Source organism: Jaculus jaculus, chromosome 14 (assembly GCF_020740685.1).
Source record: "Jaculus jaculus isolate mJacJac1 chromosome 14, mJacJac1.mat.Y.cur, whole genome shotgun sequence".
NCBI classification, from domain to species: Eukaryota; Metazoa; Chordata; class Mammalia; order Rodentia; family Dipodidae; genus Jaculus; species Jaculus jaculus.
The window spans coordinates 6,326,260-6,341,101 of NC_059115.1; the positions used below are offsets into that span (position 1 = coordinate 6,326,260).

Sequence of the window (14,842 nt, forward strand, 5' to 3'; positions counted from 1 at the left end):
CAGAGCCAGTTCCCTTTTGCCTTCCCATAAGCCAACTATGAGATCCGCTTCCTCACCAGCATTTCATGGTGCTGGGTGTTTGTGTGTGTTTTTATTTTATTTTATCTTTGTCTTTATTTTTTATTAACAACTCCCATAATTATAAACAATATCCCATGGTAATTCTCTCCATCCCCCCACTTTCCCCTTTGAAACTCCACTCTCCACTATATCCCCTCCCCTTCTCATCAGTCTCTCTTTTATTTTGATGTCATGATCTTTTCTTCCTATTATGATGGTCTTGTGTAGGTAGTGTCAGGCACTGTGAGGTCATGGATATCCAGGCCATTTTGTGTCTGGGGCGAGCACGTTGTAAGGAGTCCTACCCTTCCTTTGGCTCTTAGATTCTTTCTGCGACCTTGTCTGCAGTGGACCCTGAGCCCTGGAAGGTGTGATAGAGATATTGCAGTGCTGAGCACCCCTCTGTCACTTCTTAGCACCATGGTGCCTTCTGAGTCATCCCAAGGCCACTACCATCTGAAAAGAGAAGGTTCTCTAACCAAAAGTGAGAGTAGCATTAATATATGGTTATGAACATTAAAGGAAGTGCTTACTGGGCAGTTTGATGAGCATAGTATATTCATTTAGCCAGACAGCAGCAGATGTTACACCCCTACGGCTCATGACTACCCCTGTTGTAGGTTTTCAGTTTCAGGGATGTATTCCCTCCCATGTGTTTGTGTTTTAATTCTATAAGTCTAGGGCTAAAGAGATGGCTAAGCGGTTAGGATACTAGTTAGCGAATCCCAAGGATTCAGGTTTGATTCCCCAGGACCCATGTAAGCCAGATGCATGAGGGCACATGCATCTGGAGTTTATTTGCAGTGGTTAGAGGCCCTAGCATACCAATTCTCTCCCTTCTCTCTCTTTTCCTGCCTATTTCTCTCTCACACATAAATAAAATCTAGAAGTCTAATAGGTGTGCAGAAGTAAAATCACAGGTTTTGTGCTCCCTCAAGACAAAAAATTGGCCTCGATATCCACGACCTAATAGTGCCTGACACTACCTACACAAGACCATCATAAGAGGAGGGAAGGATCATGGCATCCAAATAGAGGAAAGACTTAATGAGATGGGAGTGGATGTATTGGAGAATGGAATTTCAAAGGGGAGAAGGGGGGGAGGGAGGGTATTACCATAGGACATTTTTTGTAATCATGGAAATTGTTTAATAAAATTGAGAATAAAAATAAAAATAAAATCACAGTTTTTTTTTTTTTTTTAAGAATACAGGGATGGGCTGGAGAGATGGCTTAGTGGTTAAGCACTTGCCTGTGAAGCCTAAGGACCCCAATTCAAGGCTCAATTTCCCAGGACCCACGTTAGCCAGATGCACAAGGGGCACACGCACGCATCTGGAGTTCATTTGCAGTTGCTGGAGGCCCTGGCGCACCCATTCTCTCTCTTTATCTGCCTCTTTCTCTCTCTGTCGCTCTCAAATAAATAAATAAATATGAATAAAATATTTAAAAAAAGAATGCAGGAGTGCCAATGACAACATTATGATGAAGTTGCCATATTATCACAACACAGAGTTAGAAGGGCTGGGGTCATGGCTCAGAGGTAGAGCACTTGTCTAGAGTCCACAGTGAGGGGCTGGGGGCGTGGCTCAGAGGTAGAGCACTTGTCTAGATCCACAGTGAGGGGCTGGGGGCGTGGCTCAGAGGTAGAGCACTTGTCTAGATCCACAGTGAGGGGCTGGGGGCGTGGCTCAGAGGTAGAGCACTTGTCTAGAGTCCACAGTGAGGGGCTGGGGGCGTGGCTCAGAGGTAGAGCACTTGTCTAGAGTCCACAGTGAGGGGCTGGGGTCATGGCTCAGGTAGAGCACTTGTCTAGAGTCCACAGTGAGGGGCTGGGGGCGTGGCTCAGAGGTAGAGCACTTGTCTAGATCCACAGTGAGGGGCTGGGGGCGTGGCTCAGAGGTAGATCACTTGTCTAGATCCACAGTGAGGGGCTGGGGGCGTGGCTCAGAGGTAGAGCACTTGTCTAGATCCACAGTGAGGAGCTGGGGGCGTGGCTCAGAGGTAGAGCACTTGTCTAGGATCCACAGTGAGGGGCCGGGGACATGGCTCAGAGGTAGAGCACTTGTCTAGGATCTACAGTGAGGGGCTGGGGGCGTGGCTCAGAGGTAGAGCACTTGTCTAGGATCCACAGTGAGGGGCTGGGGGCGTGGCTCAGAGGTAGAGCACTTGTCTAGAGTCCACAGTGAGGGGCTGGGGACGTGGCTTAGTTGCAGAGCTCTTGCCTAGGATCCATCAGTGAGGGCCTGGGGGCGAGGCTCAGTGATAGAACTATCTAGCATTCCCAAGACTCTCCTTTCATAACCACCACTCCAAAAAAAATACTAGTAGCCCTTGAAGTTCAACTAATATAACATAGCACCAGTTTCCAAAGACAGGGTTTTGCCATACATAAAACAAAATATGTTTACTGGGCTGGTGGGATGGCTTAGGCACCACCTAGTGGGCATGTGCGACCTTGCACTTGCCTCACCTTTGTGCGTCTGGCTAATGTGGGATCTGGAGAGTCAAACATGGGTCCTTAGGTTTTGCAGGCAAATGCCTTAACTGCTAAGCCCTCTTTGCAGCCCAGAGCTTCCTTCTTTACAGGACGGGAAATTGAAGTCCAAAGCCATTTGCCACATGTTCAAGGTCACACAGTGCAGAAGTAATAGAGCTGAGATTTGAGCCCAGGCTGCCAGCTACAGAGGCCTTGCTCTCAAGCCTCGTGTGGTCGTCTTTGGCAAGGAGATGTTTGTGGAATGAAAAAGATATGTGAGCTCCTTGTGGTGTGAGTGTGTGTGTGTGTGTGTGTGTGTGTGCACGTGCGCCCCATCCTTCTACACACTTATGTATGTACACGTGTTCTGTTTGTGCCTGCATGGACCGAGCATGTGAACTTTTGCGGTAGTGTGGGCCATCTTTCAAGGGGCTGAAGGTGGGCATAGGGTGCTCGAAATTTGAATGTCTGCAGCCTAGGACAGGTTTGGTGAGGATGAGTGGGTGAGTGGGGTGTCATTGTTTCTCAAAGACCTGGTGGCAGCCACAGGTTGGTTTACCTGCCTTCTACCCTATCGGATGCTTTATGCTAATGAGATGTAAATGGGAGCAGGGTCCTCAGCCCCAGACCCACTCTCCAAAGGCCAATTCACTCAGCCGGCATTTAGGCAGACTGAAGATACTGTGGGATGGCCCTGCGGGGGACAGAAGGATGCATTTATAAACCTGTTCCCTTGAGGATGGAAACATCTATGAATAGCAACTTCATAAATAAATGCTTATTCATAGAAATATAGTCCTATGAATTCTTCATATTTGGGAATATAACGAATAAGCTAAAGTGTAAGTATTTCCTTCCCCCCCCCCCCAGTCTTCTGAGACAGGGTCTTTTGTAACCTAGGCTGGCCTCAAACTATGTAGCTAAGAATGGCCTTGAACTCCTTAGCTTCCTGGCTCTGCCCCCAAATGCTTGAGTTACAGGCATGTTCTGCCACAGCACACTCTTTTTTTTTTTTTTTTTTGTGGGGGAGGGAGGGACTTTCTTGTTGCTGTTCTTGTTTGCTTTTTCAAGGTCTCATTCTAACGCAGGCTGACCTGGAATTCACTCTGTAGTCTCAGGCTGGCCTCCGAATTCACAGTGAGCCCCCTCCTCCTGCTTCTGAGTGCTAGGATTAAAGGCATAGGACACACACCCAGCTTTTTGTTTGTTTTGCTTTGTTTTTCAAGGTAGGGTCTCACTGTAGCCCAGTCTGACCTAGAATTCACTATGTAATCTCAGGGTGGCCTCGAACTCATGGCGATTCCCCTACCTCTGCCTCCTGAGTGCTAAGCTGATTGTTTCTTTTCTTTATTTATTTGACAGAGAAAGAGGGAGAGAGAATGGGCATGAGCATGTATTTGTTTGCAGGGCCAAGAGACCACTCTCTCCCACTCACAAATAAATAAATGGGGGAAAAAAAGATCAATGGAAAAAATGATGGGTGGAGAGATGTGTTAGTGGTTAATGCGCTTGCCTGCAAAGCTTAAGGACCCAGGTTCGATTCCCCAGGACCCACATAACCAGATACACACAGTGGCGCACGCATCTCAAGTTTGTTTACAGTGGCTGGAGGCCCTGAGGTGCCCATTCTCTCTCTCGCAAATGAATAAAAAGAATATGTAAATAAATGTGGGGCTTTATTTTCTGCATAAACACTCTTAGGCCCCTGAATAGAGTGGCCTGTGTAACAAAACATCCTAAGAAGGCACTACCCATGGGGGACAGGCCCAGCTCTGACTCCCACTCCTGTCTCTGCCTTGTTCCCCAGCCGGGTGGAAGAGACCGGCATGGTATTGTCCCTGGAGCAAACCGAGCAACACTCTCGCAGGCCCCCTGTGCGCGGAACCTCCACTCAGAAGAAAACACTTGGAGGCAGTCTTGGTAGGAAACATGGCTACTATATCCTCAAGACCCTTGGGAAGAAAGTATAAGTGTCTTAACATGGTCCAGTGGGCCCCCAGGGATCTGCCTCCTACCTCCTGCCTTCCTCCCCTTGTCCTTCACCCATCAAACCTGAGAACATACCAGACCCGTTCTTGCCTTGGAGTACTGTCCCTCCTGTCCACACTGCTCTTCTTTCCTATTTCCTATCCTTTTCTTTCTTTCTTTTTCTTTTTTTTTTTTTTTTTTTCTTGTTTTTCAAGGTAGGTCTCACTCTGGCCCAGGCTGACCTGGAATTCACTATGGAGTATCAGAGTGGCCTCAAACTCACAGCGATCCTCCTACCTCTGCCTCCCAAGTGCTGGGATTAAAGGCATGCGCCACCATGCCCAGCTTCCTTTTTTTTTTAAAAATATATATTTTATTTATTTACTAGAGAGAGAATGGGCACACCAGGGCCTCCAGCCATTGCAAATGAACTCCAGAAGCATGCACCTCCTTGTGCATCTGGCTTAAGCGGGTCCTGGGGAATCGAACCGGGATCCTTTGGCTTCACGGGCAAGCGCATTAACCGCTAACCCATCTCTCCAGCCCCTTCTTTCCTGTCCTTTTCTATATTCATGAGACAAGAACTTCAGTGTCTTGTCGCCCTCTGCTCTGCTATAACGCCCCCAATTGCCTACACCTCGTTCTTTTGCGTCAGGTAAACTTGAACTTCCTGACTCTGTTTTGTTTCCACCCTCTCCTCCCCCACCTTCCTTCTTCTCCCTCACTTCTTTTTTGTTCTTCTAGGACTCACCTTCTCCAAGCTATCTCTGGCAAACCATGTTCCTGGATGTAGGGGTGGAAGGGACTGAAATTTTCTGGCTGAGAGCTGACGGTGTTGACCTTCAGCGATCTTAGATCCCTTGGGTGTCTTGGGTCAGTCTATTCTCCTAACACACAAGAACGGTGGCCAAGTGCAGTTTGTGGCCACTGGGAAACTTCCTCTAGAACCCTCCAGGGTCTCACAGCAGTATGATCGCCGCCTGGTGGACGGTTGAGAATGTCGGCATGACTCACTGTTCCTTCCCTGGGCTTGGTGGAGGTGGGGGGCGGGGGCCGGAGGACAGGGTCTGGACCTGCAGCCAAACATGACTGTGTCACGTTCCTTCCATTCTGCAGACCTTCCTGGGCCCCGGATCCTGGCCTTCCTACACCCCCCAACCCTGAGCGAGGCTGCCCTGGCTGCTGACCCCCGCCGTTTCTGTAGTCCTGACCTGCGTCGCCTCCTGGCACCCATTTTGGATGGGCCTTTGGGAGCTGCCACGCCCAGCACCCCGCAGGCTGAAAGGAGACCCCGAAGTCCTCTTGCAGTAAGCAGTCCAGGCTCCCTGACCCTCAGGACTCAGGCTGCCTGGGCCTTTGGCTTGAGCCTGGCTGCTCTCTGGGCCTCAGTTTCTCCATCCAAAGGATGAGATGGGGCCTGCCGGGGTTCCTTTTAGACTTAACGTTTCAAACTAAGTATTATCAGTTCTGTGATTTCAGCACTCAGAAGGCTGAGGCAGGAGGATTGTGATTTTGGGGCCATCATGAGCCATAGAGGGAGACCCTATCTCACAATTCAAAGAGCCAGGCATGGTGGTGTGCACTGGGGTGTGAAGACGGGAGGATCAGAAATTGAGGTTGTTTCCGTAGTGCAGCGGTTATCATATTCACCTAACAGAAACTCAAGGTCGTCCTTGACTGAGTTTAAGGCCAGCCTGGGCTAGACAAGAGCCTGTCTCAAAGAGAAAAACGTTCCAGGCTGGAGGGATGGCTTAGCAGTTAAGACGCTTGCCTGCAAAGCCAGAGGACTCAGGGTCGATTTCCCCAGGACCCCATGTAAGCCTGATGTACAAAATGGTGCTTGCGTCTGGAGTTCGTTTGCAGTGGCTGGAAGCCCTGGCACACCCATTTTCTTCCTCTCTCTCTTTCTTTCTCTCAAATAATTAAAATAATAATAATAATGATAATAATAATAATAATAAAAGTTCTGTGGCCTAGGTGTTGGCTCGGCAAATAAGAGCACTTGGGAGGCAGAGGTAGGAAGATCGCTCGCTGTGAGTTCGAGGCCACCCTGAGACTCCAGAGTGTATTCCAGGTCAGCCTGGGCTACAGTGAGACCCTACCTCAAACAAACAAACAAACAAAAACAGGTATGATCACATATATACCTGTAACCCCAGTCCTGAGGGAGGCAGAGACGGGCTCGCTGGTCAGCTAGTCTGACTAAGAAATAATAGCTCCAGGTTCAGTGATTCTGTCTCAAGGAAATAAGAGCGACAGAGGAGGTCACCCAACATTCTCCTCTGGCCTCCACATGCATGGGGCTCACACATCACACATATGTACACACATGTGCATGCACCGTACATACATGCGAAATCAAAATAAGTTAAATTTTTTTGTACTTTTTTTCCTACTTTTTTTTTTTTTCGAGGTAGGGTCTCACTGTAGCCCTGGCTGACCTGGAATTCTCTATGTAGTTTCAGGGTGGCCTTGAACTCATGGCGATCCTCCTACCTCTGCCTCCCGAGTACTGGGATTTGAAGGTGTGCACCACCACGCCTGGCAAAAAAAAAGTTAAATTTTAAAAAATATTTTATTTTTTAAGCAGTACACCTTCAAATCCCAGCACTTGGGAGGCAGAGGTAGGAGGATCACCATGAGTTTGAGGCCAGCCTAAGACTACATAGTGAATTCCAGGTCAGCCTGGACGAGAGCAAAACCCTACCTCAAACCCCCCCCCCCAAAATTATTCTTTTATTATTTGAGAGAGAGAGATAATGGGCACTTCAGGGCCTCTAGCCACTGAAACAAACTCCAGATGCTTGCGCCACCTTGTGCATCTGGCTTACATGGGTACTGGGGAATTGAACCTGGGTCCTTGGGCATTTCAGGCAATTGCAATCTTTCCAGTCCCATAAGTTCACTTTTTTTTTTTCTTTTTTATGGTTTTTCAAGTCAGGCTGACCTGGAACTCATGGTGATCCTCCTACCTCTGCCTCCTAAGTGCTGAGATTAAAGGTATGAGCCACCATTCCCGGCTACATTCACTTTTTTTAAATGATTTTTTAAAAATTCTGAATGTGGGCTAGAGAGATGGGTTAGCAGCATTTGCCTGCAAAAGCCAAAGGATGCAGGTTCGATTCCCCAGGACCCACGTAAGCCAGATGCACAAGGTGGCGCATGTGTTTGGAGTTCGTCTGCAGTGGCTGGAGACCTAGGTGCACCCATTCTCTCTCTCTTTGCCTCTTTCTCTCTTAAAAAAAATCTGAATGTGCTGCTCTTCAGTTGTGTTACCCTGTGTAAGAGAAGTCTTGAGGCTTCAATTTCTCTACTTGAAAAATGAGAAGAAGTCAGACGTGGTGCCTCACACTTCTAATCCCAGCCCTTGGGTGGCTGAGACAGGAGAATTTTTATGAATTTGAGGCCCAGCCTGGGATACATAGTGAGTTCCAGGCTAACCTAGGCTTCAAAGGGAGACCTTGTCAAGAGAGACAGATGGGGGAGGGGCTGGAGAGATGGTCAGTGGTTAAATGCCCTTGCTTGCAAAGCCTGACGGCCTGGGGTTTGATTCTCCAGTACCCACGTCAAACCAGATGTACAAAGTGGTACATGCATCTGGACTTCCTCTGCAGTGGCCAGAGGCCCTGGTGTGAGTTTCTCCATTCCCCCTCCTCATTCTCTTTCCTCCTTATATCTCTTGGCGAATAAATAAATATTAAAAGAGAGAGAGAGAGAGAGAGAGAGAGAGAGAGCTGGAAAGATGGCTTAGTGGTTAAGTAAAGTGTCTATGAAACCTAAGGACCCAAGTTTGATTCTCCAGGTCCCACATCAACCAGATGCACATGGTGGCACATGCATCTGGAGTTCTTTTGCAGTGGCTAGAGGCCCTGGTGTGCCCATTCTTACTCTCTCCTTCTCTTGCTGTCCTTCTCTCTATCTCTAGAAAATAAATCAGAAAAGAGAGAGAGGGCTGGAGACATGACTTAGCAGTTAAGGCACTTGCTTACAAAGCCAAAAGACCCAGGTTCAATGCCCCAGGACCCACATAAGTCAGATGCATAAGGTGGCACATGTGTCTAGAGTTTGTTTGCAACAGCTAAAGGCCCTAGTGAGCCCATTCACTCTCTTTCTCTCTCTCTCTATCTACCTACCTCTTTCTCTCTCTCAAATAAATAAAAATAAAAAAAGCCAGGCGTGGTGGCACACGCCTTTAATCCCAGGACTCGGGAGGCAGAGATAGGAGGACTGCCATGAGTTCAAGGCCACCGTGAGACTACATAGTGAATTCCAGGTCAGCCTGGGCTAGAGTGAGACCTTACCTTGAAAAACCAAACTAAATAAATAAAATAAAATAAAAAGAGAGAGAGAGAGACAGACAGACCAGGGAGCCATGCTACTGGTCATCATGAATGCTAAGGAAGGTCATTTATCATGGGAAGCCCTTACAGAGCCCTGGCTTACTCTGAGTGCTTAACGGACTACTGTGTTTACTGGAGTGCAGGTAATTTGACCTCTGACCTCAATGGGTCTCGATTATCCTTCCTCCTTCCAACACCCTTGGCCTCAGAAAATATCTCTGTTCCACTGGCTCTCCTTATCCTTTATCCCACAACACTTTTCCCAGACCCCCCAGACCTTCAACCACTCCGGACCTGGAAGTCTTGGACCTCAGTGTCTAATCTTCATAATCTTTGATGTCAGGTCTCACAATATGGCCCAGGCTGGCCGTAGACATAAGATCCTCCTGTCTCAGCCTCTCTGCAGCTGGGGTCGCAGGCCTGAGTCACCAAGCCTTGTGATTCTGCACATCCAGGGCCAGAACTCATTTGCATCCACGTGTGTCCCCTTTCATGTCTCAGCTGTCTGACATTTGCCCCCCCGCCACTTCTACCCTGAGCTCTTCCTGCCAACTCCCCCTCCCCCAGGCTCAGGCCCCTGTGCATCTGTCTCTCGGTAGGCTGATGTTCCGGATGTGCTGCTCGCGGGGAAGGAGAAAGCATACAGATGCTCTGCAGCCCGGAAGAGCCTCAGAGCTGCGGAGACTGATCTAGATGGGGCTCAGGTGAGGAAGGGCATGGGAAGGCAGGCTGATGTTTCGGGATTTACGGGAGGGGTTGGATGGGTGCATGGACGCTGGCCGGCAAAGCCAAAGGACTCGGGTTCGATTCCCCAGGACCCTCATAAAGCCAGATGCACAAGGTGGCACATGCTTCTGGAGTTCGTTTGCAGTGGCTGGCGGCCCTGGCCTGCCGTTCTCTCCCTTTTCCTCCCTCCCTCTCTCCCAAATAAATAAATAAAATACTTTTTTTAAAGTATGGACTATTCCATTAATTAGGCTGGTGATGGTAGATGATCTTTTTAAATATATATATATATATATATTTATTTATTTATTTGAGCCAAAGAGAGGGAGAGAAAGAGAAAGACACACACACACAGGCTGGAGAGATGACTTAGCAGTTAGGTACTTGCCTGCAAGGCCAAAGGATCCAGGTTTGATTCCCCAGGACCCACATAAAGCCACATGCACAAGGTGGCACATGCTTCTGGAGTTCGTTTGCAGTTCTCTCCCTCTCCCTCCTCCCCTCTCCCCTCAAATAAATTTAAAAAAATATTTTTTTAAAGATGGGCTATTTCATTCATTAGGCTGGTGATGGTAGATGAATGATCATTTTCTGTTTGTTTGTTTTTGTTGTTTTGTTTTTTTGAGGTAGGGTTTCACTCTAGCTCAGGCTGACCTGGAATTCACTGTGTAGTCTCAGGGTGGCCTTGAACTCTCGGCGATCCTCCTACCTCTGCCTTCCGAATGCTGGGATTAAAGGCGTGCACCACCACACCCGGCTTGAGCATTTTTAAAAAATTTATTTATCTATTTGAGCCACAGAGAGGGAGAGAAAGAGAAAGACACACACACACACACACACACACACACACACACACACACACACACACACACGGGCTGGAGAGATGGCTTAGCAGTTAAGGCACTTGCCTGCAAGGCCAAAGGATCCAAGTTTGATTCCCCAGGACCCACTAAAGCCAGATACACAGAGTAGCGCATGTGTCTGGAGTTTGCAGCGGCTAAAGGCCTGGTGCATTTATTCTCTCCATCTCATCCATGTCGCTCTCTCACTCTATCTCAATCGTTCAAATAAATAAAACAAATACATTTAAAAATAAATTTAAAAGAAAGCCAGGCGTGGTGACGCACAACTTTAATTCCAGCACTCAGGAGGCAGAGGGAGGAGGATCAGCGAGAGTTGGAGGCCACCCTGAGACTCCACAGTGATTTCCAGGACAGCATGAACCAGAGCAAAACCCTACCTGGAAAACAAACAAAAAAGACACACACACACACACACACACACACACACACAAAACAGTCACCGTGCCTTTCACACCTGCGAGTGAATGTCACATGGAATCATCTCATTTGGTCACAGGACAGCCTTGGTGCTGTTTGAGGGGAATGCACCCAAGAGCGAACCCCAGGATGATACTTGGGGACTGACTCCCACATGGTCCTTGTGCAGCCCGGGGCTCGGGAAGCTCAGGCCTTCCGCCCCAGGCATGCACAAGGACCCAGGCCCAGGTCCCTGCCGCTAACTCCTTCCGCCCTCCGCAGATCGCAGACACGCTGGACCTGGAGATGCTGGCTCCCTACATCTCCATGGATGACGACTTCCAGCTCAGCTCCAGTGAGCAGCTGCCCAGGGCCTTCCGCAGGCCCCCAGGGGCGTTGGCCCGGCGGCCCCGCGCTCGTAGCTTCCACGGCCTGTCGCCCCCGACCCCCGAGCCCGCCCTGCTGCCCCGCTGGGGGAGTGACCCCCGGCTGAGCTGCTCCAGCCCTTCCAGGGGGGACCCCTCCGCATCCTCCCACAAGCCTGGGAACCGGAAGAGGTGAGCCGCAGTGAAAGGGGGTATATGATCCTAGCTTACAGAAGGTCCCTCTCCACCTGCCTTGCCTCAGTTGCCCCCACCTGCTTCCCACCTACCTGCACGGCTCTCCAATCTCCTCTCTCTCCAGCCAGACCCTCCAAGTCCTCAGCACATGCCACATTTCTTCACCCTCTGTGGGTCTGTCCAGGTTGATTCCCCTTCTGGAATGCCCTCCAACCTTCTCAAGTCTTTTTTCTTGTTGTTTGTTTTGTTTTGTTTTTCCACGTAGGGTCTCACTCTAGCCCATCCTGACCTGGAATTCACTATGTAGTCTCAGGCTGGCCTTGAACTCACAGCGATCCTCCTACCTCTGCCTCCCGAGTGCTGGGATTAAAGGTGTGCGCCATCACGCCCGTCTCACTCTTTATCCAAATCCCATCTTAGCTAGAGATCAGGCCTTAGGACATGACATGACATAACAATATAGTGACAGTTTTTCTCATGGTTGAGAAGAACTTTTGGGCTGATATAGCTCAGTGACAGAGCTTGCCTAGAATCCACCAGTGAGGGGCTGGGGGTGTGACTCAGTGGTAGATCTTGTCTAGAATCCACCTGTAAGGGGCTGGGACTTGGCTCAGAGTGCTTAAAAATATTGAGAAGAAGCCCAGCATGGTGGCATACGTCTTTAACCCCAGCACTCAGGAGGCAGAGGTAGGAGGATTGCCATGAGTTTGAGGCCACCCTGAGACTACATAGTGACTTCCAGGTCAGCCTGAGCCACAGCGAGACCTTACCTCAAAAAACAAAAACAAACAAACAAAAAGTTAAGAAGAAATTGCTACAATATGTAGATTACTTTATTTATTTATTTGAGAGAGGGAGAAGGAAAGACGGAGAGAATGGGCACACAGTGACTCCCTGCTGCAAATGAACTCCACAGACATGCACCACTTTATGCATCTGGCTATACATGGGTACTAGGGAATCAAACCTGGACCGTCAGGCTTTGCAAGAAAGCTCCCTTAGCCAATGAGCAATCTCTCCAGTCCCCAAGAAACATTTAGTTGTGAATTTATTTATTTATTTATTTATTTTGAGGTAGGATTTTACTCTAGCCCAGGTTTGGGCTAGAGTAAAACCCTACCTCAAAAAAAAAAAAAAAAGCAGCTGAATGAGTGAATGAATGAATGATTGTGGAGGTGGGAGGTGGTAATGGTAGATGGTGGAAGCTGTTTGGTCATTGGACAGATGAATGAGAAGATTGGTGGGTGGGTGGGTGGGTTAGGGCTCATAGGTAGATAATAATAAACAAGTGTGTGCGGAGGCCATCGCCTCCTGACCCAGGCGCCCACACCTGCCCAGGTTTGCTACATTCTGAGAGTCTTGCTTGTTTCTCAACAGGCCCCTAGCCCAGAGCTCAGAGGACGAGGAGGTGGAGCTGCTGGGAGTGAGACCCCCCAAACGGCCTTCCAGCCTAGAACCTGAACACTTCCTGCTGTCTCCCCTCAGCCTGGTAGGTTTAGGGACTTGCTGGTGGTGGGGAGTGGCTTCTCCAGTCCTCAGTCCCTAGCAGGTTTCAACCTCCTGTTTATAGATGGGAAAACCAGAAAGGGCCAGGGGCTGGCTGAAGGTCTGGTGGGTCAACGGTCCAGTTAGAGCCAGGGTCCTTGATCTCCTGGTTACGTTAATGGGTATGAAGAGGTTGTGCAAATTTTTGCTAAGTGCCCACTAAGAGACATGAAATCAGGGCAAGGCTTATGTCACAAGGAATCGTCCCTCCTGCCAAAACTAAAACAGCATTGACCCTGGATTATTCTAGCATTATAAGAGAATAAACACAAACTGGGCGTGGTGGTGCACGCCTTTAACCCCAGCACCCGGGAGGCAGAGGTAGGAGGACTGCTATGAGTTTGAGGCCACCCTGAGACTACATAGTGAATTCCAGGCCAGCCTGGGCCAGAATGAGACCCTAACCTCGAAAAAAGAGAGAGAGAGGGAGAGAGAGGAAGAGAGAAAGAGAATAAGCACTTAAGCCAGGAGGTGTGGTACCACATGCCTGTAATCCCAAAACTAAGAAGACTGAGGCAAGAGGAGAAGAGTTTGAGACTTTGTCTTAAAGAAATCCATTTTGGGGGCCGGAGAGATGGCTTAGCGGTTAAGCGCTTGCCTGTGAAGCCTAAGGACCCCGGTTCGAGGCTCAATTCCCCAGGACTCACATAAGCCAGATGCACAAGGGGGGTGCATGCATCTGGAGTTCATCTGCCCTGATGCAGCCATTCTCTCTCTCTCTCTCTCTCTCTCTCTCTCTCTGTTGCTCTCAAATAAATAAATAAAAATAAGCAAAAAAGTTTAAAAATCCATTTTGTACAACAAACAACAGAACCCTATTTATTTATTGAGAGAGTTAGTATGGGCACATCAGGGCCTCCCGCCACTGCCAATGAACTCCAGACACATGTGCCACTTTGTGTATCTGGCTTTACGTGGGTACTGGGGAATCGAACCCATGCCATTAGGCTTTGTAAGCAAACACCTTTCACTGCTGAGCCATCTCTCCAGCCCCTAGAACCTCACTTCTTAAAGGCAGCCTGGACTGTATCACTTCCATAGAGCCTTCCTCTGGCATCTTCCATGGCTCCCTAGGGCTCTCAATTCCCTGGTTCCTTAGTCTGCAAGGGCTGTTTGAATGTGAGGCATGCAGCTGACATTATTAATAGCTCTCACTTACTGGTCATCCTGACTTTACAGAGTGCCTCACATGATGAAAATCCTCATGAGCACACTTTAACTTTAACATTATTTAATAATGGTAAATATCAGGCTGGGGAAATGGCTTAGTGGTTAAGGCGTTTGTCTATGAAGCCTAAGGACCACGGTTCGATTCCCCAGTACCCACATAAGCCAGATGCACAAGGGGGCGCATGCGTCTGGAGTTTGTTTGCAGTGGTTGGAGGCCCTGGCGTGCCCATTCTCTTTCTCTCTGTCTGCCTCTTCCTCTCTCTCAAATAAATAAATAAAAATACAAAAAAAATCAGTTTTAAAAAAATAATGATAAATATCATTATTAAAGAGTTACACAGACGCAAACAGCATTATCAGTCAGAATCTAGACAGCTCACTTAGATAGGGTGGTGAGGAGAACTCAACAACAGGTGTGAGTGGCTTGTAAGCAAATCCACAGACCTGGTGTGGTGCTTTGGCCAACATTATCCATAGCTGGGGTAATGGAGTCTCTCTTTGAGGGCTGACAACTTCCATGGAAAGATGTAACCAACCCAAAGTGACCAAGTTGGGAAACAGCTAGAACCACAGCACTCGGGAGGCAGAGGTAGGAGGATCGCAGTGAGTTTGAGGCCAGCCGGAGACTACATAGTGAATCCCAGGTCAGCCTGGGCTAGAGCGAGACCCACCCTAAAAAAAGAAGTCCCCTTTCTCCCCCCACCTGCTGAGCTCAGCAGGAGCACACAGCAAGAT

At 48.8% G+C, this 14,842-nt stretch overlaps 1 protein-coding gene across 1 annotated transcript in view; it reads left to right on the forward strand.

Annotated features, from left to right (window-relative positions):
* Positions 1-14,842, forward strand: part of Hif3a (hypoxia inducible factor 3 subunit alpha) — a 38,618-nt gene that overhangs the window by 14,496 nt on the left and 9,280 nt on the right. The window contains exons 9-13 of the mRNA XM_045134400.1: positions 4,347-4,459; positions 5,624-5,814; positions 9,447-9,551; positions 11,115-11,389; positions 12,770-12,881. Of these exons, the coding sequence (XP_044990335.1) occupies positions 4,347-4,459; positions 5,624-5,814; positions 9,447-9,551; positions 11,115-11,389; positions 12,770-12,881 (796 nt within the window). The remainder of the gene's footprint in view (positions 1-4,346; positions 4,460-5,623; positions 5,815-9,446; positions 9,552-11,114; positions 11,390-12,769; positions 12,882-14,842) is intronic.